Source organism: Sphaerodactylus townsendi, linkage group LG10 (genome assembly GCF_021028975.2).
Source record: "Sphaerodactylus townsendi isolate TG3544 linkage group LG10, MPM_Stown_v2.3, whole genome shotgun sequence".
In the NCBI taxonomy this organism is placed as follows: domain Eukaryota; kingdom Metazoa; phylum Chordata; class Lepidosauria; order Squamata; family Sphaerodactylidae; genus Sphaerodactylus; species Sphaerodactylus townsendi.
Genome location: NC_059434.1, coordinates 30180605 through 30202162, shown reverse-complemented (window position 1 = coordinate 30202162; position 21558 = coordinate 30180605). Strand labels below are relative to the sequence as shown.

At 41.4% G+C, this 21558-nt stretch overlaps 1 protein-coding gene across 3 annotated transcripts in view; it reads left to right on the top strand.

Annotated features, from left to right (window-relative positions):
- FAM149A (family with sequence similarity 149 member A) overlaps nucleotides 1-21558 on the top strand; it is a 54851-nt gene that overhangs the window by 18361 nt on the left and 14932 nt on the right. The window contains exons 1-7 of one of the 3 annotated variants that reach the window (XM_048510220.1): nucleotides 7755-7884; nucleotides 13814-13924; nucleotides 15996-16128; nucleotides 16931-17073; nucleotides 17369-17494; nucleotides 18174-18350; nucleotides 18745-18935. In XM_048510220.1, the coding sequence (XP_048366177.1) occupies nucleotides 7790-7884; nucleotides 13814-13924; nucleotides 15996-16128; nucleotides 16931-17073; nucleotides 17369-17494; nucleotides 18174-18350; nucleotides 18745-18935 (976 nt within the window). In that variant the 5' untranslated portion in view covers nucleotides 7755-7789. Of the gene's footprint in view, nucleotides 1-7754; nucleotides 7885-13813; nucleotides 13925-15995; nucleotides 16129-16930; nucleotides 17074-17368; nucleotides 17495-18173; nucleotides 18351-18744; nucleotides 18936-21558 lie in introns of those variants that run through there. The other 2 variants (XM_048510219.1, XM_048510221.1) reach the window with 2 other exon arrangements.

The window sequence follows — 21558 nt, the reverse complement described above, 5'->3', positions numbered from 1 at the left end:
TTCCTGGGGAACAAAGATGGAGACCCCACAATACCCCAAGGCAATGCATTCTACTGCTGAATAGCCCTTACTGTCAGGAAGTTTTTTCTAATGTTTCAGTGGAATGGACACTTATCTTTTTTCTTTTCTTTTTTGAGGACTTGGAACCAGCCGGAAGGGGTTCATTTTCAATGGAAGAAATGGGGCAGTGGGAAGGACTGCCCTTTCCCCAGTACCACAGCCTGATCCATATCTGTGTCCACTTTTTAACATGCTCAGAGGTCCACTAAAGAACCTTAAGCACCATATGTAATTAACCCGTACCTGTTTCTCATGATTTATTGCAAAACATGGGGTAGGCGAAGGCATTCCTTTAGCCTGATTGATCCTGTTAAGAGGCGTTTTACATAAATGGCCAGCCTCATAGATCCACCTGTGTCTTCTCTCAGTCTCCCATACCTGCTGTTTAGTATATGGATTTCTTCAGTTATTCTTTTTGTAGACAGACATAATGAAAATTGTTGAAATAAAATTACACAACAATTGGAATAAAATAAGGATGTGTTGAAATTCATATTTGTTTTTATCCTCTTTCTGGAAAATGAATGGACTGCTTATTTTAGCAACAAGCAGAAAGAAGGCCAAAGACTTCTTAATTCAAAAGGAAGAGAAGGAACAACATGAATAGTTAGATGAATAGATGCTGTTAAGGATTTATAACAGTGTTATAAAGAGAGACATCTAGTGGTGATGATGTTACCTCAGCTTGTTCTGAGCTATGTACCTCAGTTTATAGCAAAGCAAGTTTTCAGAGGCCCCATAATTATTCTTTTAGTTTCAAGTTCAAAAGGTTAGTCCGCCAGGTGTGTGCGTATGTGTGAAAGTATTCCAACTTCAGTTCAGCTAAAACAGGCACGAGTGATTCTATCAGCAAGCGAAATTAAAGGTTTACATTATTTTTGGATTATTTCCAGTTCCTACATATCAAGAAACTTGATATGTTTCACCATCGTGAAAGAGTTCTAAGACTGAACCTTATCCTTTAAAACTTTGGGGACAATATACCTAATGTTAGTAGCAACTGAGCCCCTGTCAAAGCAATGGAATGGAATGATGCCAAACTATGCTTTACACCAGAGATCAACGATTTGATCACCATTCAGTTAACAGGAATGCTGCCAAGTTAAGCTGCCAGTTTGCCTGTAGGGCTTTTGTGTGCGTTATGTGTTTAACCCTTCTCTGAACCAGTGTTGTGTAGTGGTTAGATCCAGTTCTGAATCTTTACTCTGGAAGCTTTCTGGGTGGCCTTGAGTCATTCACACATTCTCAGCCTAATCAACCTCATAGGATTGCTGTGAAGATAAAATGGAAGAGAGGAGAATTATATAATTTTGTCCTTAGTGAGGAGAAAGGTGTGGCATAAATAAAGTTAATTAAAATAAAAGACAAAGTTTTTATTTTATTAAATTTCTACCCTGTCTTTTTCTGGTTCAAGTTGGTCTCAGGGCAGTTAGCAACAAACATAATATACAATACATAAAACATATCTTACTATAAAACAACCTTTAAAAATGTAAACTGGCTCAAATAGCCATCCTAGCTTTTATCTAAACTGGCTAAAGTAGCCATCCTGACTTTCATATTTGTATTATACAGATAATGTATTTGTCTCTTGAGGGTCAAATAGCACATGTCGGTATCCTGATGTCTGTAAGATCACCAAGATCCAGGTGTGTACTGCACTAGCATGCTGGCAAGTGCGGGCGGAGTTTGAGGGTCAAGGAAGTAGGTAGTTTGCAGGTGGAGCCTGACGAGGGCAGAGTTTGGGGATGAATCTCTGTGGGATATAAGGCCACAGAATCTACTCTCCAAATAACTATTTTCTCCCGGCGAACCGATCTCTGTCACCTGGAGAATGGTTGCAGTTCTGGGAGCTATCCAAAACCCATTTGGAGGTTGGCAGCCCAAATGATGGCGACCTGAAATTCAGCTAAACCTCTAGATGGAACTCTGATAAGGTAAGTTTATTTGTCAGGTTTTATAATACCATGTTTAAACCATTTAACACACAAGTACACTTTTTTAAAAACCTGGTTTATATCATTTGTGTTTGAAGATAACATAGAAGTGTGTCGTTTTTGAAATGAACGCTGCCGTTTCATAGCCACCAGAACTTAAGTGTTTGAAGTGCTGGACTAGGCTGTGGGAGACCCAGGTTGTAAATCCCCCCTCTGCCATGGAAGCTTATGGGGGTAAGCATGGACCAGTCACTCTCTCAGCCTAACCTACTTTATAGAGTTGCTGAAAGGATAAAATGGAGGAGGTGAAAATAATATAAGCTGCTTTGGGTCCTCCTTGCGGGAAAGGTGTGGAATAAATAGATAAATATAGCCCCTGCAGGAGGCATTACATTATTTTTCTGTGTGAAAAATAATTTATATTAAAAAAAGAAGAAAGGATTTGTCCCTTGAAAGAAACTTTCATTTGAGAAAGACATAATTTGCAGGATTTTGTTGCTACTGCCTATTGTGATCTAATTTGTTTTTCTTTTTGCCCCACTTCGGAACAAAGAAATGAAGAAAAAAAGAGAATAATTGGGAGATTTTTCATTTCTCTCAAATTTCATTGCTAGGCTGCATTCATGGTATTTTAGGGCCTTCATTGAACATTCTTGGGATTGCTCTCCCAGGATCTTTGTTTTTATCCTGAATAAAACTCTCTACATCATCCCCTCCCTACCTGTGAAATGGACAACACATATACCCCACTCCACACTGTGCCACGGAGAGAAATGCATCCCACTGTGACATGTCTCTGAAGATGCCAGCCATAGGTGCAGGCCACACTATAGCCTGGAAAACTCACAACAGCTACTGGCCTACAGATTATGGCCTACAATGGTATATACAGATTTATTCTATGGTGTTTCAGCCAAACTCTGTTGTTGAATCTCTTCTATCATCATAAAACTGTAAACTCCACTCTTCCTGAGCTGGAAATTCTGTTACTGTCATGATTGCCAAGGAGTGAATTAGGTCTGAGAGCTGTGCCCATGATTAATTTTTCAGCTTGCTTCAACTTGTGATCCTTCCGTTGACTGTGCAAACACATTATGTTGAAGTGAGTTCTGATGCTCATAATAATTTATTTGGCATCCCTGCTTGGCTGCCCCAGTGTAATCATGGTTTGATTTATTTTTGGATTAAAACTAATGGTGGAGCTTCTTGCTGTCTTCATGCATCAAGTGGGAGAAATTGGAAACAGACTTGTACTGGCTTTTCCAGTAAGCCATGGAGGACATCTGATCAGGTAATTCTGTTGCCTTGGTGGTGAGTTTGCACATCGATATCAATTTTAACAACACAAGCCTTTATTGGCATATAAAACAGGACAAAATTTTAAAACAAAACAAGGTTAAGAAATACAGTTAAAATTACTAATTTCCAAGTATAAAATTTGCAACAGTTTCACAAAAGAGTACATCAGAGCTGTTCAGGAGATTGGGTATCTTATAACACTCATGCCACTGAGAACATTGCAAGAAAATGGAATTCATGTATTTCATGCGTATCTTGTTGTATTTAGGGCATAGAAACAAAGAATGGTCAAGTGTTTCAACCGTAGTCATATCACATGAACAAACTCTTAGAACGTTCCATATTCTTAAATCTTCCCTCCAGCAGAGCTGATGGCAGCACATTATATCTTGCAGTAGCCAAGGCTCTCCTCTGGGTGGGATTAATCAGCAGACGAAGATATGCTGCCATAATTCCTCGCTCGCATGGGGTTAATAATGTAGTCGGAGAACAGGTTGTCTTGGCAGCTACTGAAGTCAAATTATGAAAATCAAAGATCCAAAGAGCCTATTCTTAACTAAGTCTGAAGGCTTCCCACCTTTGTGAGGCATAAAGGAGGTGATTCCAAGGGGGGGAAACCAATAGCTTCAACCTTTCTAAAGGATCAAAGAGAGTTATACCATTCTGAAATAAAGTGATCTGATAACAGAGGGAATATAGCTATTGGATCCCACTAGAAAATGTATATGCAGCCAATACTTTATGGCCCTTATCCATGCCAAGGTTTCTAGAGTTGTTTGGCCCATCTCAATTCACAACGCAGCATAAGGCACACATCTAGGGAGCCCCATTAGTTTCCGGAGGAATTTGGAATGTAATAAATTAAATGATTTATTTATTGCTGAACATCGATATCAATTAGTGTTATTGGCAGTGGAAGAGACTGCATCAAGCAGTAAATCAGCAGCATGGAAAAACTGTCATGTGGAAGCACTCTAAACTTCCCCCATATGGATAAGGCAGTGTGCGTTCCCTAGAACAACTAAGCTGTGTTAAAGTGCTATGTTGCATTCACTGTATTTATAAACACACACATACACACGCACACACACACACACACCATCCCTTATGGGCGGCTGGCCTCCCCCACCATGACCAAACAACTTTTTTTGCACCAGATCTTGAAGTCAGTGTATAAACCCTGCAGGAAGGAGGAGGGGTATGGGGAACAATTTTCCGCCCCATGTGACTAAATGGCCGCAGCCTGGGGACATTTAACCCAAATGACCCCTGGGCGGTAGGCCCCTGCTCTAAACCAGTTAAAATATACCTAGTATTTATAGGCTTTGGCTGTAACACGTATCTTGTGTAACCCAGTTTTGCAAAAGATATTCAACTGAATCCTGCCTTCTGCTTAAGTTTGGTCTGGTGCAAAAGTTATCAGAAGACAGTGAGTCTTGTTATTTGTAATGATTATCCACATGAGTATATACTACTCTTTTGTCTATATTTAAAGGAATCAGAATATGTTTATGCAACAAATAAATATGATAAGGAATAGAGGTTATGACTGTTTTCTGAGTCTTATTTCAGGAGAGAAAGGTCGAATCCCCACTGACAATATAACATGTGATACTCCTGTGAAATATCCAGGTTTCAGGAAGAACTCCCCACAGCTGCATCGCCGAACACCGAACACAGATTCATCTTGGTTCTGGCGTTCACGTGTTTTTTCAGAACCTGCACGTGTGCAATCCAGATCGGTGAATAGGATCGGGGTTTGGATCCATATTTGTTTTTTGCGCCATAGGGAGTGACACACGGGGGGGGGGGGGATTCCAGCCAATGAGAGTGCAATGGCTATGCCAAGTGCACACAGCCTTTTTTTGTTTTGTTTTACGCTGCCGGCTCAAATGTTGGCACATGAGAATAACGGGATGCCCTCTCCTGTTTAACTGATTAAAGATCTCTGGTCGGCGAGGGCTGGCAGCGCGTTTTCATCTGGCCCAGGCACTGCCAAATGTTGTGATTGACTTGAAATGAAGCTTCACTTTGTCTGTCGCCAGTGCTCCGTCCCCCCCACACACAATCATGCACACACACACACGCGCCAACCTTGTGTGTGTGAGAGAGAGAGCGCCTGGAGACTGGCTTGGCTGGGATAATGACCAGCCTCTTTCTCCGAGCCACGCTTAAGAGGCTCTTGAAGGAGGAAAGTGCGGCTCAGTCGGTCCCTCCCTCCCCCGCCCCGGGCTTTCCAGACTCTGAACTGGGCTGTTCGCGGCCATTTCTCATGTCTCCGCTCTGAATGTAAATGATCTGCGACCCTTGGAGAGGGGGGAGGCTCAGAAGAGTCTCCTCCTTCGGGGTTCGGTCCCAGTGAAATTTGAATACTGAACTGGGAAGTTAAAATTTTTGGCAACATTGGTAAGCAAAGATGAATCAGCCCAGTGGTCTCAACATTCTCAGTTCAGTCAGTGACTCTTGGGTAAGAGGTTTCCCCCACTCTGTGATCCAGTTTTGAATGGCCTATCAGAAGAAAGCTGCTTGGGCAGGGTTATTATGCGCATGCACTAACGTGCTCACATCACCACATATTCTCGCACAATTTTTTTTTACAAAAATTAATTCCTGCCCCAACACGGCACAACAATCAATCAGGACAGACCTGCCGAGCTGATCGCGTGTTCATGGGGATTGCTGCATTGTTTGAATCCATGGTAGACATTGATGTCTCCACTAGAAACGTGCTGCAGTGGGGATGGTGAAACCTTGATGAAAAGGTGCTGTTTTTTTGAAATCTGGATGTATCTAGATTTGATTTCTCAGTGGGGAACTGGCCAAAGACTTCCTTCAATGGAGAATGACTTCTTCTGATGGAGAATTTCTGCACTGGAGAAAAGCGTAGGTTTGTTGAAGAAAGTCTTTCTCTGTTGGAGGAAAACTTGGTGGAAGAGAGTCATTGGATCCAACTGTAAGGTTTACATCACAATAAGTGCCATTTTCAGACTTTTGCACTGTGCATCCAAGATACAGTAGTGTTTGCACAGTAACAAATTTATGCCTTGAGTCGGTCATGCATTTATATAGTGTCATCCACATGGAAATCAGTATAAGGGCAAGAAAAAGTGTGACATTTTTAAATAGTTCCTGAGCGCATTATTTTGGAGATTACATGCACTGGTTACTGCGCCAAGATAAAGTAGACACATTAATATAAATTTGGCAACCCCGATAGAAGCAGTTAATAATACAAAGAAAAACCATGTTGAGGCAGCACAAGTTAATAAATTCCCATGTTAAGCAGTATGAATAGTCCAATTAAAGCAACTAAAGAATATTTGATACTATGAAGGTAACTTTTAATCTTCTGTTTAGGGTAAACAGACTACTGTTTACCCTACTCTGTTTAGAGTAAACAGACTACTTTACTGTAAAGAACAGATTACTGCACCTACAGATCCAAATGGGGCAGATAATGCCCCACAGCTCTTCAGACTCAGGAAAATGGTCCATGGGCAAGGGAGGCAGAAGTACATCCCCCCCCACCTCGGTGTCACGGTCCCGATCTGCAATGGATCCCTGTGAAACTATAAAAATTAGTTATTCACAGCTGCTTTGTGCCTGAAGGCAAAGTGGAATAATTTTAAAATGTAACTAGTTTTTATCATATAATACTATTCCCTGCTGGATATTTGAAGGGTCACTTGGCAAATCCTTCTAGCTTCGTCACCTTCCCTTCAATTCCAAAAAGGAATTTGCAGCAGCGGCTTGCATCTTCTGTAGTCAAAACCTCTTTTGCTCCTTTCTTCATATGTGCCAGTACTGTTGTATTTTGAAGGATCACAGATGAGTGAAGAAGTTACATGAGTAATTATGTAGTGGCCATTAGTGTTTAGGAGGTTTGTGGTGGGAAGGAGCTGACATAATATTAATACACGCTGACAGAATCAATCAGGAATCCTTTCTTTGTCTGAGTGATGAAACTGCTTGCTGACTGATGCACAGTGTAATTCCAGTTAGTCAACAGATGATATTCATGTGCTTTCAGCATCCGGCCAAACGTAGTAAATCAGCTCAGGGTGAGGCAGAAGGGATTTTTTTTCCTGCAGTGCCGACATTCTGTTAATAACAGCAAAACGTGACCATGACAGTGTTTGCTGCCTTTGTATAAGCTCCATTCCCTTTTAATGTAGCTGTTTTGGAATTTTCTTTGCCAAAAGATACATTTAGATCTGGCAAGAGCTCTTTGATGTGAGCTCCAGGTGTGAGACATCAACAGAGCCAAAGCTGCCTCTGCAGATATCCTTTCTTCCTCCCCCCCCCCCCACTTTTCTTTTGTATAGCAGGCACTCACATACACACCCCTCTTTCCTGAAGGGATATGGAGGATCATGTGCCGAAATACAGCGATGTGTGTGTGTGTGTTGTGTGTGCGTGAGAGAGAATGGTAGAGCCGAGCTCTTGAGGAGGGGAGGGGCAGACAGCCTTCGTAGGCTTTTCATGTGTTTTTCATGCGTTTTGTTGGTGGGGTCCGGAGCTCCCTTCAGCTGCCTGTGGCTTCCAACCCTCGGCAGCAAGGGCTGGAGACAGAGCTGGTTGTCATAGGGTAAGTCTGAAATTCTAGTCTGAATTGTAAAATTTCTCAAAATGGGTGCTAACAAATGTGTGTTTGTGTATACTCTCAGCTCTCAGGCTGTTCTCTCACACATACAACAGTCTCAACCTTATTGTGTGTAAGCCTTACACAGAATTTGTGTAGGGGTGGGGGAGAGAATGTTGCGTGCATTGTGTGCCCCCACAACCACACCTATGTTTATCATAGTAGCTGTGATTAGATGTAAATATACTGCTTGTGTGTAAATACTGCATTTATACGAGGAGGTAACTGTCACAGTGCATGCACACAATTAAAATAGTAATATTGTAAAAAAGGTGATTTAATAGTGTAAGAAAAAAAGGGAAATTGTTGTGTTTTCCATATATGTTGCACTTTTACAGTGCCAACCCTAGCGGATCTGAGATTCTTACTTAGGTCTATTCAGCAGGACTTATTCCCAGGAAATTGTTCCTAAGATTGGACTGTTAATGTACTGATGATAGATCTAAAATTTAGCAAGGCTGCTTTTCCCATTTTGAAATATTTTATGACAAACTAACCTACATAAGGGCTCATAAACTCTGTTTGGCATGGGTTAGTAATTAGCAGGCACATATATAGCATCGGGTGAAATTGTAACTGGAAAAGTTTGAATGTGCCTTAACGTTTAATTTCCTGTTTTAGGGCTAAGAGGATCTCCATTCGACAAATAAAATGTGTTATTGCTAAGGAAATAATCTTGAGATTTCAAATTCATCATCCCGCCTCAGCAATATGTGTATTTTATAAGCAAGTGGTAGATATATTTTTCCTTTAAAATGTCCACTGGAAGAAGCTTTTAATCAGTAACTACCTTGCAGGTAAATGAATAAGCAGATGTAGAGTCTGCAGAAGTAAACAACTTAGTTGTCTAAATGCTGCCTTTGTAGAAAGTAGAAACCTGTGGCATGAGTAGCCTTATTATTATATTCAAGGGAAGTATTTCCCTTTTAAAACTATGAGGTTCTTATCTATTTATTTGCTTGTAGCAGTGGCCAATATATGCAGTGCATAGTCTAAAACAGTTTTGTATAAGCAAGAAAAAAATACCCGTGTTAAAAAGATAAGGTAAAGAGTTAAGGAGCTGCAATGGGCAGGTGTTTTTTTCCCTGGCACATGAACACTTCTTTACAAGCAAGCATTTATTGCCCATAATGTGCAGGGGAGAAAAGAGTAACTTTCATTATCATTTTCAGGTACTGTAATTTTCAAATCCAACTTGCAGTTTTTGAGAAAGTGGTTCAAACAGGTTTTTTCTTCCTTGGCACTAAATTTGTACAAATAATGTCGTCATTGTCATCATCATCATTGTCATCGTTGTCATCATAAATAAAGGGTTACTCATTTTTGCCAAAATACTTATTTAATATTTGTTCCCCACTTTTCTCTCTGAATATGCCCAAAGATGCTTACAATTGTAAAGAATACATTTGTGTTTATCTACAGAAAAGAACCAATAAACTTGGCAACAAAATGTCTCATTCCTTTATGTTTGTACATGTGGTCAAGGTTTATAGCATTGGCAACAGGAAAGGAAAAGCAAGATATGACCGCTGAAAAAGATGTTCCTCATGGTCTTTGCTATCTGTTGAAGTACTTAAGCATGCATCCTATAAGGTGATCAGCTTGGTTAGGGACACTTTGCAGGAGAGTAACGTGTACAAAGAAAAAGACGCAGGGGAAAAAGGATGGTACACATAAAATTTCAAAATATTTCACATTTCCTTACAATTGTCTTGTAAGGTAGGCCTGTATTATCATCCAGGAATACAGAAGTTTAAGCTACTTAGTATATTTGTCACAAGTTACATTGGTTCCAGGATTCGTGGAGTGCGTGTTCTAAAACAGCTTGTCTTAGAGTGCAGGTTATATCCTATCTTTTCCACTTAGTCTCTGCCATTTCCCTTCCTTATTACAGCTCCTGTTTCACAAGGCTTTTTTCCAGGTCTCGTGAACCCCAGAGTAGCTTTTCTGGTGGTCAAAGGGGGACACCTCACTTTTTTCCAATGAAAAAACTAGTTGACTCCAACCTTATTAATTCACATGTTTCAAGGGTAAGCTTTGGATCTAACCCCAGGTTTCAGTCTTGTGTCTCTGTGGTCCTGGAGGAATAGTCCATCCAAGCTGATGTAAAAGCCTAGTGACCTTTGTAACTTGTAAGTGCAAACCTGTTCATAGGATTGGTCGTGGTGGGTTTTCCGGGCTGTGTGGTCGTGGTCTGGTAGATCTTGTTCCTAACGTTTTGCCTGCGCCTGTAGCTGGCATCTTCAGAGGTGTATCACGGAGAGAAGTCTGTTACACACTGTGTCTAGTGAGAAGGGAATGTTTAGTGGGGTATATGTTGTCCATGTCCCAGGGTGGGGGAACCAATCAGTAAGTGTTTGGGTGGAACTTGCTATTCAAAGGTGTGGTTGAGTGCATTGTATTGTGGGTGGGGTTATCAGTCCATTAACACTGTTCATAAGAGTTGGAGTCTTAACTTTTTGATACGGTCCCTGTGACTTTCAACAAAAATATAAGCCACTTGTCGTCCCCACAATTTCTTAGCCCTGTTGCTTGTTTCTATGCTTTAAGGTCGTTATCAATAAACAAGGTGTGTTTCCAGAATTTTTGTCAAAATTTCTTCTTAGATTTTGCAATTCTCAATAGGTTCTTCTTTTTGTAATTATAAGAACAAAATCCTGAATTGTGTATACAGCTACTGTTCCTGCAGAGTTTGTCAAAGCTTTCAGTTCCTTCTTATTGTTTCACTGCTGATGTGTTGCATACGTCCCTACTCGGTCTCTGCGCCCAGCAGAGGCCAATCTACTGGTGGTCCCCAGCCCCTCAATGATGGCATTTGGCCTCCACACCTGAGGCCAGGACTTTTTTACAGCACTGGCCCGGCCTGGTGGAACACCACCCTTCCCTCCAGCTGTCCGGGCCCCTGCGCGGGACCTCAGTGAGTTCCCACTTAGGGAGAGCCTGTAAGATTCCACGATGTTGTTCCACCCGGGCTTCCGGAGTGTCCAGCCCGGTGTTATATGGTGCCCCCTCACTGCTCTTTGCCCTGGCGCTGTTACATCAGGGTCCCCCTCATATTGAGGGGCCTGCCGTCCCCCTTCTTGGGGTAGGTTTTAATTGAGGTTTCTGGATGCCTCTTGTTTGTCTATTAATTGTTATCTGCTGTTTTATATGAGTTTTAAGAAGTTTTATTGATGATTAATAGGATGGAGCTTATGTATTGTATTGTGTATGATTTGCTCCTGCTTAATGTTCTTTGAATTGTGTTGTTCACCGCCCGGAGCCCTTCGGGGATCGGGCGGTATAGAAATTGAAGATATAAATAAATAAATAAATAAATAAATATTCGTTGATATAACGTGGCAAAAAATAAGATGCAGTCTTTTTCATTAATGATAGCAGAAAACATACAGAGAAAGATATGGTAAAGGTAATTTTATATGTGTTTTTGTGTTGGTAGGTCTCTTCCCCATCATACCAAGTTATTTTGTTTGTTCTTTTAGTTGTGCTGAAGCCTATTGTTGCTGCTCTTTAGAGTTATTTGTTTCTTGATTAAAAAATGTAACCATAGCAAAACAAACAAACAGAAAGGTGGGACACCAAACACCAGAAAAAGTAAAGTCAAAAAGATGCAGAACTACTTTACAGAAAATTGGCAACACCTGGTTCACTCACTGATCATTGTCAGGAAAAAGTGTTCAACAATTTATGTTCAATGTGACATTATCCTTTGTTGAGACTTACATGGAGGAGTTCTATTGAGCGTGCAGTGGAACTGTGTCCCATGCACGGAGACATGTCTCACTAGAGAGAAATCTAATATAGTTGATAAATATTGGACAAATTCCCCTGATGAAATTCAGTGTAATGTACTGGGAGTTGGGCATTTTCTTTAAGGCAAACCTTTAACTCCATTTTGAGAACAAAGGCACACCTGTGTGTTTCTTGGCTCAATTTGAAGTGTTGTTTGCTATTTGTAAAGTTTTTTCAGAACCAGTTTTTTATATAGACAAGCCTTTATTGGCATTCTAAAATACAATAAAACAATTGTCCATAAAAGACAGATACAACAGCCATTCAGAGTCTTATCAATAGTTTAGTCCAAATGGACTCATCAAAAGTACCATTCCTATACACCTTTCCACAGACCAGACTGAAAACCCACCAACAGAGCCCAGGCATCACAACAGCATACAGAATCAACACTCCACTATAAAACACAGAATTTGTTAGAGTGGCACCTAACACAGAACAAGGGCTAGGGGGCGAGGAAATGGGCAAACAATTGATTTGACTCCAATAGGAGTCAGAACCAGTTTGGTATAGTGATTAGTGTCACTATAGAACTAGTTTGGTATAGTGATTAGTGACATACTAGGATCTGTCATACCCAGGTTGGAATCCCCACTCTGCCATGGGAGCTCTTTGGGTAACTTTGGCCAAGTTGTTCTCTCGCAGCCTAACCTGCATCACAACATTGTTATGAAGATAAAACGGAGCCAAGGAGACTGATATAAACTACTTCGGGTTTCCAGTGGGCAGAAAATGGTCTATAATTATCGAATAAATAAATAAAACCACATATTTAGATTATCACATTTTCTTCTGTTGTGTGTGGTTGGCTACCTGGCAGTGACTTCCATGGCAGGGCAGGAAATTCCCCTGGGCCCAACAAGACTTACCTGGGTGGAGCAGAGTGGGGTGGGACTTGGAGCAGAAGGATGCACCCAGGGTACCCTCAACAACAGGGCAACGTGGACTGTCAGAGAGGTTAAGAAGGCACAGAGGTAGGAGGTAAACCTAGGCAAAGGAACAATGGCTTTCTGGGCTCAGGAAGTTTAAGTCAACCACCCTTTATCCCTTATGACATAGTTGAGAGGCAGTCACTTTGCAATCTTTTATGTGCACCATCCTTTTCCCCCTGCATCTTTTTGTTTGTACAGGTTACTCTCCTGCAAAGTGTCCCTAACCAAGCTGATCACCATTTTGCCTGCCTATTTGTTGCTGCTATGCAACCTTCATTTTGGAGATTGCTTGTTGCCTTTTTTTTTGCGGGGGGTGGGGTTCTATATTCTAGTGATAGTTTGCAGACCTCCCTCTGTTGAAATAGGTGGCTAATCAAAAATAATGAGCAAGAAGGAAGCAGGTCCTTTCAGTTGGCCTTGGGGATCATTCTCCTTCCTTCTGAATAGCTCAGGAGGGGAGGGAGAGAGAAAAGAAGGCAGTGGCAGCTGGAGGGGGAGGGGAGGGCGCAATGAAGAAGGCCAGCAAGAGTTTTCCTGATGAACCACGAGTCTTTTCATTTTCACTGGAGGAACCTTCCCAGACTTTCTGATCTTCCTGAAATGATGAGTGGTAGAGTGAGAGGATCTACTGTGGTGTGGGTAGGGGAACGGTGGAGTGGAAAACCCTGAGGAAACTATTATACTTTCAGATCTCCTTCATTTTTTCCTGCAGAGGAGAAAAGAAGTTATGTTTACAGAGCATTTGGAAAACTCAGGGATTCTTCGATCTGAAAGTTGGCTAAATGCTGAGAAGAAATATGTGCAAAAACAAGAATCAAACATGAAGGGAATGTATGAAAGTATTACATAAGTAGTATAAAGCATGCCGAGCCATGGATTTCTGGTGTGCTAGCGCTGTACTAACTGTGACACAGAGCCTTATTTAAATGTGAAGCCATCCTAGTAGAGCATTGTGTAATTTCAACGAACTGGTGTCATGTATAAACTGGGCCTAAGTGGATTCCAAGTGGCATGTGTAGGTGTCTGCAACCATACACTATTTTATTCAGGGTGTGTGGTAGAGTGTGGGGACAAAATTTTGATTCTGTGTAACAAAAGTGGAATTAATCACATTTGTTTTCTATCTCTGTTCTCTCCCTTATTTCTTCCAGAAGAGGACTATCCAAAGGATCTGCAGACCGTGGCCTTCAAGGAAAGAGTGAAGATTCTCTCCCAGCACCGTTTACCAAAAGCGTTCAAGAAGCAATTGACAACTATACATTGTATGAATTAACTTCTGTAATGTTGATGAAAAAATTAAAACATGTGAAGTATGGTCTCAGAAGTTAGATGAAAATAATGATATTTCTTTAAAAGGTGGAAATTAGCTCTCATTAGCCAAGAGATGCAGTGTGACCTGTTACGTATCACAAACAATCTCATCATCAAGTTCTTGTTCATGATTTTTGTTACTAAAAATTACCTAACTTCAGATTTTATGCTGTGGAAAAAAATGAGCATATGCTGTGCAGTATCTTGATTCTGGCTCCTTTTCCTCTTAAGATTTATGTAGCTTTTTGTGGTGTCCTGGGACCCTTCCATCCTAATTTATGCAGGTTTTCCCTCTTTTCTTGAGACTGAGCAGCCTTTCAGGTAGGATTTGATGGTTGTTAGCTTATCTGTTCAGCCCAAGGAATTACAGAAGGTAAAAAGAGCCTCTTTATCTAAAACACACATACCCTTTTCAGACACTAGTGAACTGAGGCAAGTTCAGTATACAACAGTAAAATGTATTGAACAAACAAGATGGAATTAGGAGATATTTCAATAGATGGAAATCAGGCAGGAGTAAACAATATATAATCTTTAATTTCTGCCACAGACATGGGATTTTATCAAGCTTAGTTTCTTAGATGTTATATCTCTTATGAATGTACAGTTTTGTGTTGAGTTACTCTTAGATGTTACAGACTCATGGGTTCAAAAAGACTCTGGGTTCTTACAGGCTGGTACCCTTTCACTCAAAACTTACAGCACTGTTACACACCTGGTCTTCAGAAATCTCCCATATGAGGTAAATTGGGTAGATCATTGATACACCGTATAGCGGTTCCTCCTCTGAGTCCTTTCTAACTGGCATAGGAATTTATCTATCCTCCAGAAGATATATCCACTTCAGCCATTATTTATGGTCACTGTGGAAAATTTCTCACTATTCCACTTCAGCCTTGACCACTGGATACACTTCCAGTTCTCTTGTGTGCAGAGGCGTAGCTGGGCCAGAGTGCTCCTGGTGTGCACTTTGTGTTTTCCCCCTCCCCCTTGGCGACGTCCCGCCCCCCCGCCCCCCCCTTACTTTAGTGCAGACTGGAGAAGCGGCCTTTCCCCTTCAGGATGAAAATGACCTTGTGGGAACTACACTTCTCATGAGACCCTGGAACTTGCAAGGTCTCCTGGGAAATGTAGTTCCTACCAGGCCATTTTCAGCCTGAAGGGAACAGGCCGCTTCCCCAGCCTGCATTGTTTGACGAAGGCAAGTTTGTGTGTGTGGGTGGGGTGCTGTAGAACTTAAGGGTGGAGGAGGCCTCCCACAGAAATTTGGTAGAATTGATTTTCTGCATCCCCCCAGGTGCGCACCCGGTGCAACTCACACACCCCGACCCCCGGGTAGCTCTGCCTGTGCTTGTGTGCGTATTTTCTGCTCTCAGCATATGCTGACACACCATATATCAGATCCGGTTCACTCAGACTAAAATGCTGTCAGGGTAGATTTTCCACACACACACACACAGTTAAAGGACTTGATGTTAACCCACAGGAATCCAAAAGCCTCCAATCTTTTCCCACTCAGAGAGATACCTCCTTCCTCTGATTGTCAGCTGGTTGCTCCACCAATCAGAGCACAGATCAGCTTACCCAGCCAGAGTGCTATTCAGTTCTTTTTCCACGGCACTCTGCGAATACACTTTGTTCTTCTGGTGCTAGCATGTGAGATATAAATAGTTATAAACAAAGAAATTAATAAAAGTGTTATTATTAAAGTGTGACATATTAAGCCACAATATATGTGTTTGTTTTTAAAGTGCCACGACACTTTTTAAAACAAAGTAATATTGGGTTGTTCCAGGGCAGCATTTCCTTAGAAGGTGACTTGCATGGCTTCCCTTTCCTGGGGCAGTCTGAAATATCTTCCCCCTACCAATCCTGTTTCTGGAGATCTCCCCCAGACGCAGGGTTTCAGAGGTCATTTCAAGTTGCCATGGAAGGAGTCAAAGATACTGCAGTCCACTGGATCCAACCCACTGTTAAAAAATCTATGAAACATCACTCTCTAAATTTTGTTTCTTCCGACAGTGTTTCTGTTTCATCGTTGTCGTCTAGTGGACAAACAACGCCCACAGGCTTGAATCGTTCCTGGTCAGGGATACAGAATTATACTACTGGCCCTTCTACTGAAAGAAGCTCGGTTTATTCCTGGAGGGATGATGTATGTCATCATTTATTGTTATGTTTTATGTATTCTCTCCTGAAAAAGAAATCTGTAAAATATCTTAGATTTTTGCCTTACATGTTCATGATCAAAGTTATATTTATTGAGAAGGTCTGTCAGATTTTTGGGCTGAACCAGATCAGAAGCTGTGTGGTAAATTCCAGTAAAACATTTAATGTAGATATCTCAGCTATCCTTTCTTGTGTTATTATTATCTTCATTTTTAAACATCTTCCATCTTCCATTACTTAAGACTGCTTTTTGTGAGTATATTAACAAACAAATATCAATTTTCCTCATCTCATGTTTGGAGTCTGCTTCTACTCAGCTTTTCCCTCACTGGCATCAATATTTGATCGATGTATTGTCAAAGGCTTTCACGGCCAGAATCACTAGGGTGCTGTGTGGTTTCCGGGCTGTATGACCGTGTTCTAGCAGCATTCTCTCCTGACGTTTCGCCTGCATCTGTGGCTGTCATCTTCAGAGGATCTCACATTTATCTGGAAATTATTTGATGATTTGGAAATCTGCATTGGAAAGGGGAAATTATGCAAGAGAAAGTACTCCTTCCTGTTCATGGCAGACTCTGAATTCAGGCCTTAATGTTTTAATCAACGCATGCTTTCCTTCTGCCTCATTTGTATAGAATTTTAGCATTCAAAGCTAATTTAAATTACTATAAACTATGTTAGTGGAGTTTGAATGAATTATGACTGTATTCAATTTTATCTCAGTGACTAATACATTTTTTAGATTTGAATATATATAGAAATGACGCTCTTAACCTTGAAATCCTTAGGAATTTGATAAAGCTAACACACAACGAGTGCACCAATTGTTTTGGGATGTGGATGAAATGCTGTTTGAAGACAAAGTGAGTTCCCAGGCTGAAAGTCTAAGAAAAGAATGTAAAGACTGGACCGATCGATCTCTTCACTTAAGGCAAGTCTTGATTTGAACTGATTATTGTATCTTCCTTGATGTGCAGACTGTCTTTTTCTAGAGGTATTTTCCCTCAAACTTATGTGTAATTTGCTTTTTTATTCATTAGCTGAAGCAGTGATGCCAGCTGTAGTTACCAAAATGAATTCCTGCATTTAAAGTTCTTGCCTCATATTTGCCTTGGAGAAGTGGCATTAAAAATTTCAAAATGAATGAATAATTGTCCTGTGCTGCTGCATGTTAATATATATGTTTGTATATGTTTTATTTAGTTGTTATTATTTTATTTTCGCAGGATCTTGGGAAAACAGCTCATTCTTCCTAACGATGAGGGCTTTCAGCACTACGAAAGAAGAAATGCCAACTCTGTATGTTCCAGATCCTTACCTAGCTTGAGCAAAATGACTAGCAGTATGAAAGAGTATGTGGACCCTTCAATGTGAATTGTCACTTAATCCATATTCTTTACAGCATGCTTGAAAGTGATACATATTTTAAAATAGAATTCTAAAAGTTATTCCAGTTAACAAATTCATGGCAAGGGAACTCACATTTCTCCCAGCATTTTCTAGATAATCAGAAATAAGAGTCCTTATAGAAAAATCCTAATTGGAGGCTCCTTGTGAAAAATAGAAAGAAGCAATTACCGGTAGTTAATTCTCATAAGAAATAAGTATGGGCAGTTTATAAAGGTAATTCTACAATAATTTGAATTCATTATTATTATTGTAACTACCCTGTTTCCCCAAATATAAGACATCCCCTGAAAGTAAGACGTAGCAAAGTTTTTGTTTGGAAGCATGCCCGACGAACGGAACACAGAAAAACAAGACATCCCCTGAAAATAAGGCATAGCGCATCTTTGGGAGCAAAAATTAATGTAAGACACTGTCTTATTTTTGGGGAAACACGGTATGTAGCTGACCTGAAAAAACAAATAACTATCATTTCCTGTAGATAAAGATTTTTTAAACATTTGGACTGTACGTTTTCTTGATTAGATAACATGTTGGGTACACAACATAAATTGTATTTTTGAAGAGCTTCACACTCAGTGGTAATGTGGCACTTTTTCTTGTGTCTGTGGAAAATGTATTTAGGTTATGTATTTCGGGCTCTAAACTGATCCCTGCCGCTTCTCCGGTGCGCAAGTCATTCAACACTGATTTGCCAGGGGTTCCTGTAGCTGAGTCATCTGTATATTCATTTTTGGAAGAAGAAATCTATGATGCAGAGGGGAAAATTGAAGAGTATCTTGCATTTGACAACAAGGATATGTAAGTGTTCTTTAAAAAAGACTGTTATGAAAAGCGATTGAGATATCTCAGGGAAGGTTTCCTACACTGCTTTTATGGCATAAAGGCCTCATTTTGTTTTATTTTGCGAAGCAGCATACACCTACCAATAGCAGCTAATGTAGTAAGGAAGAGGAGGCCAATTTATGTGATACCGTAAAGACAGAAAAACATTTGCCGTGTGCATAAAGTACAGTTTTACTGATACCCATAAAATGTTTTGGATGTAAGTGTAATAATTAATATACGAAGGATTGCTACATTTCATTAGATTTTAAGGACGAAATAGTTGTTCAGTTTTAGCCAAATTGAATATATAACCTGTTAATAAGAATAAATAATGTTTGGTAATAAAGCTTTAATTTGCTTGAATTAGTGATGATGAGAGTTTGGAGCAAAAGCAATCTCAGCTTGGTCAAAAGAGGACAAAGTGTGGCATTCCTCCTGTTTCCCCCAATGCCTGCATCAAAGATGCTGTCACTGCAGAGATATTTGATCATGTCTGGAAGTGTGTAATTGAAGTACTGGAAGAACTAATAAGAAAAAACTGGGAATCAACTATTACAGGTAATTGGAATGTTTATGGGAAAATCACTTATTTTATTTACTTATTTCATTAGGTTTCCATACCACCCCCTCCCTTTCAGATGATTTCCAACAACCATATAACATTATTTCAATACAATAAATACTTCTAGCAATATTCTTAAAGCTATTAATATATGACTAGATATCCAAACCATTCTAACTGTGGTTGAGAAATGTGTAGCCGGTGCTTTACTCTGAAGAGGGGGTATCTTGATATGGGTGATGGCCATCAATTGCTCAGGGAGACAGGGCCAACTTTAACAACTTCTTATCTCCCAGCCAGGAGTTCCTGGGACCTCGTTTCATTCCTGCCTTGATAGGGAGTGGACCTGGGAGAAAAAGCTCTTAGCAGTGGCTTCAGTCCCCACCCCCCCTTTTTTTTGCTTGACTTTCTCCTAGAGTGATTAACACCAGGAGAAAAGTCTCCTAATCTCTCCAATCTGCCCCTCTTTCTCTTCACGCCTTCACATCTCCTCTAGTCTCTGTTGCTTCTTTCATTTTTGTGGCGTTTCTCCTCTCTCCCCCCCTCTCCCTCTTTCCTCTTAATGGTTCTGCTACTAATCTCAGAGGCTTTAATGGGATGCAGGAGAGATTAATTTTCTCTTGGATGGTTGTACAGATCCTCATGGAAGGAACTCAGAGAGCTTGCCTGGCCAGTTTTGCCCTGAGCAAACCAGGCAGACCACAAAAAGTGCTTAAAGATGTACCATTAGGAAGTCACAAAAATAGCACCTCAGGTCCATATGGCTCTCTTGGCTGTCAGGTCTCCCCTTGAGGTTTACAGTGGCATGCCTGGCTCCTCTATTGGATTTCTTGACCACCAGGACAGGGATAATGTACAGTCTCCCCTGCACTTCCAAGGTAATGGGCGAGCAGACTGCTTGAACAGCTGAGCTGGCAGGATTTCTAAGGAAAGCCCTGAGAGAAGAGCTGCAAGGACACCTTTTTCCCAAGAAAAGAGAGGCGCAGCTGTTAGTTCATTCCCTGAGGACTATGATGGCATACCAGGCTCCTCCATTCCCCCTTCCCCCTCCATCCAGACCCCATCTTTGGGGTACAAAAACTCCAATCTAAGATCAGCCATGCCTGCCCCCATGGAAATCTCCAGGTGCATGGAGGAACATGTCTCATCCTATTGGGACTTTTGCTCCCAGTGGCCCATGAAGGCAGCCTGGAAAGTCTCCTCCTCGAATGTCTTTCCTACTATGGTTCAGGGCAGCCCCTTATGGACAGATCAAGGAGGTTTTTCCCAGGGCTGTCCCCTCAGAAAGGTCAGTTCACTTTCCTGATTTCTTTGAAAGGATGATGACGGGAGAGTGGGCCAAGCGTATATCTAACAAGCAGTTTGCAAACATTGCCAAAAAGCTTTATTCTTTGGCTACTCACGCAATGGAATTGTTGCAGGTCCCCCTCCAGCATTCCAATCTTTTGGTCTCTGACGATAACATCGGATCTGTTAAGGACAGATTGGAAAGAAAGGTGGACTGTGCCTTGGAGAAGTCCTACAAGGCCACAGCAGTGAGCATCAGGGCAGTGGCTACTTCTGCATTAATCTCTAGAGCAGCCATTATGAGGAAGCTGGTTCCACTGATTCCCAGTGATGGCAGATGGGCAATAGAGGGCGCTAGCTGCATTCTTAAGGCAGGCATCCCTATCTATGGCAGCTGCTTCTTTGACCAGGCATGCCCTGTGGTTCTGTGCTTGACAAGTGGATCTATACTCTAAATCCATAGTTCTCGCATACCCATTCCAAGGTGGAAGGCTGTTTGAGGAATGTCTTGATACAATTCTGGTGGAAACTGAGATTTAAAGAAGGCCATACCCAGAAATCTCTTGAAGACAATAGGAGAACATCCTGCTCTCATTCCTTTTGTTCCCACCACATCTTATCCAGACCAGATCAAAGGAGATCCCTGTGGTCCAGCTTCAGGGGCTCCTTTTGAAGGGGCCTCCATACCAATAGTTTGCCCCAGTTTACATCCTACAGACAGGACAAATCTGATCAGGTGGCGAAGCAAGGCACCTTCTGGTAGGGTGCCAACTACAGGAATTCCAAACCTACTGGCTTTAATCCCAACCAGACCTCTGGGTTCGGCAAACCATCCATCTGGTTACCCCATAGTGTTTCACAGCTTACCTTCAGATCAGTTCCTTCAGCGACACACACACACACACACACACACACCCGCGATAGATCTGGAAGAAATATGTCGAACGGCTTCATCCACCGTCAGTCATGTGTTGAAGGTACAGTTCTCTCCTACCAGGATCACTCAGCAATCTACTCTGTATGTTTCATGGTGCTCAAAAGAAATAAGACCTTGGAAAGTCATTTTCGACCTGAAGTATGTGAACAGATACGTGATCCACAAGTGTTCCCCCGTGGAGATTTTTGATTTATCCCAGAAGCTTATTTGCACATTCCTGTATTTCTAGGGCATCACAGGTTTCTCCAGTTTGTCTATGGTCGTTTCCCCACTTACCTGGGTGAGTGGTTGCTGCGCGCTACTCCCAGTGCGTGTCATTTCTGGCGCGCTCCCGGGCTTCCCCACGACCCTGCACTCTGCACGGGGTCATCAAAAGGCGCCGTTTCGTGGAGCGC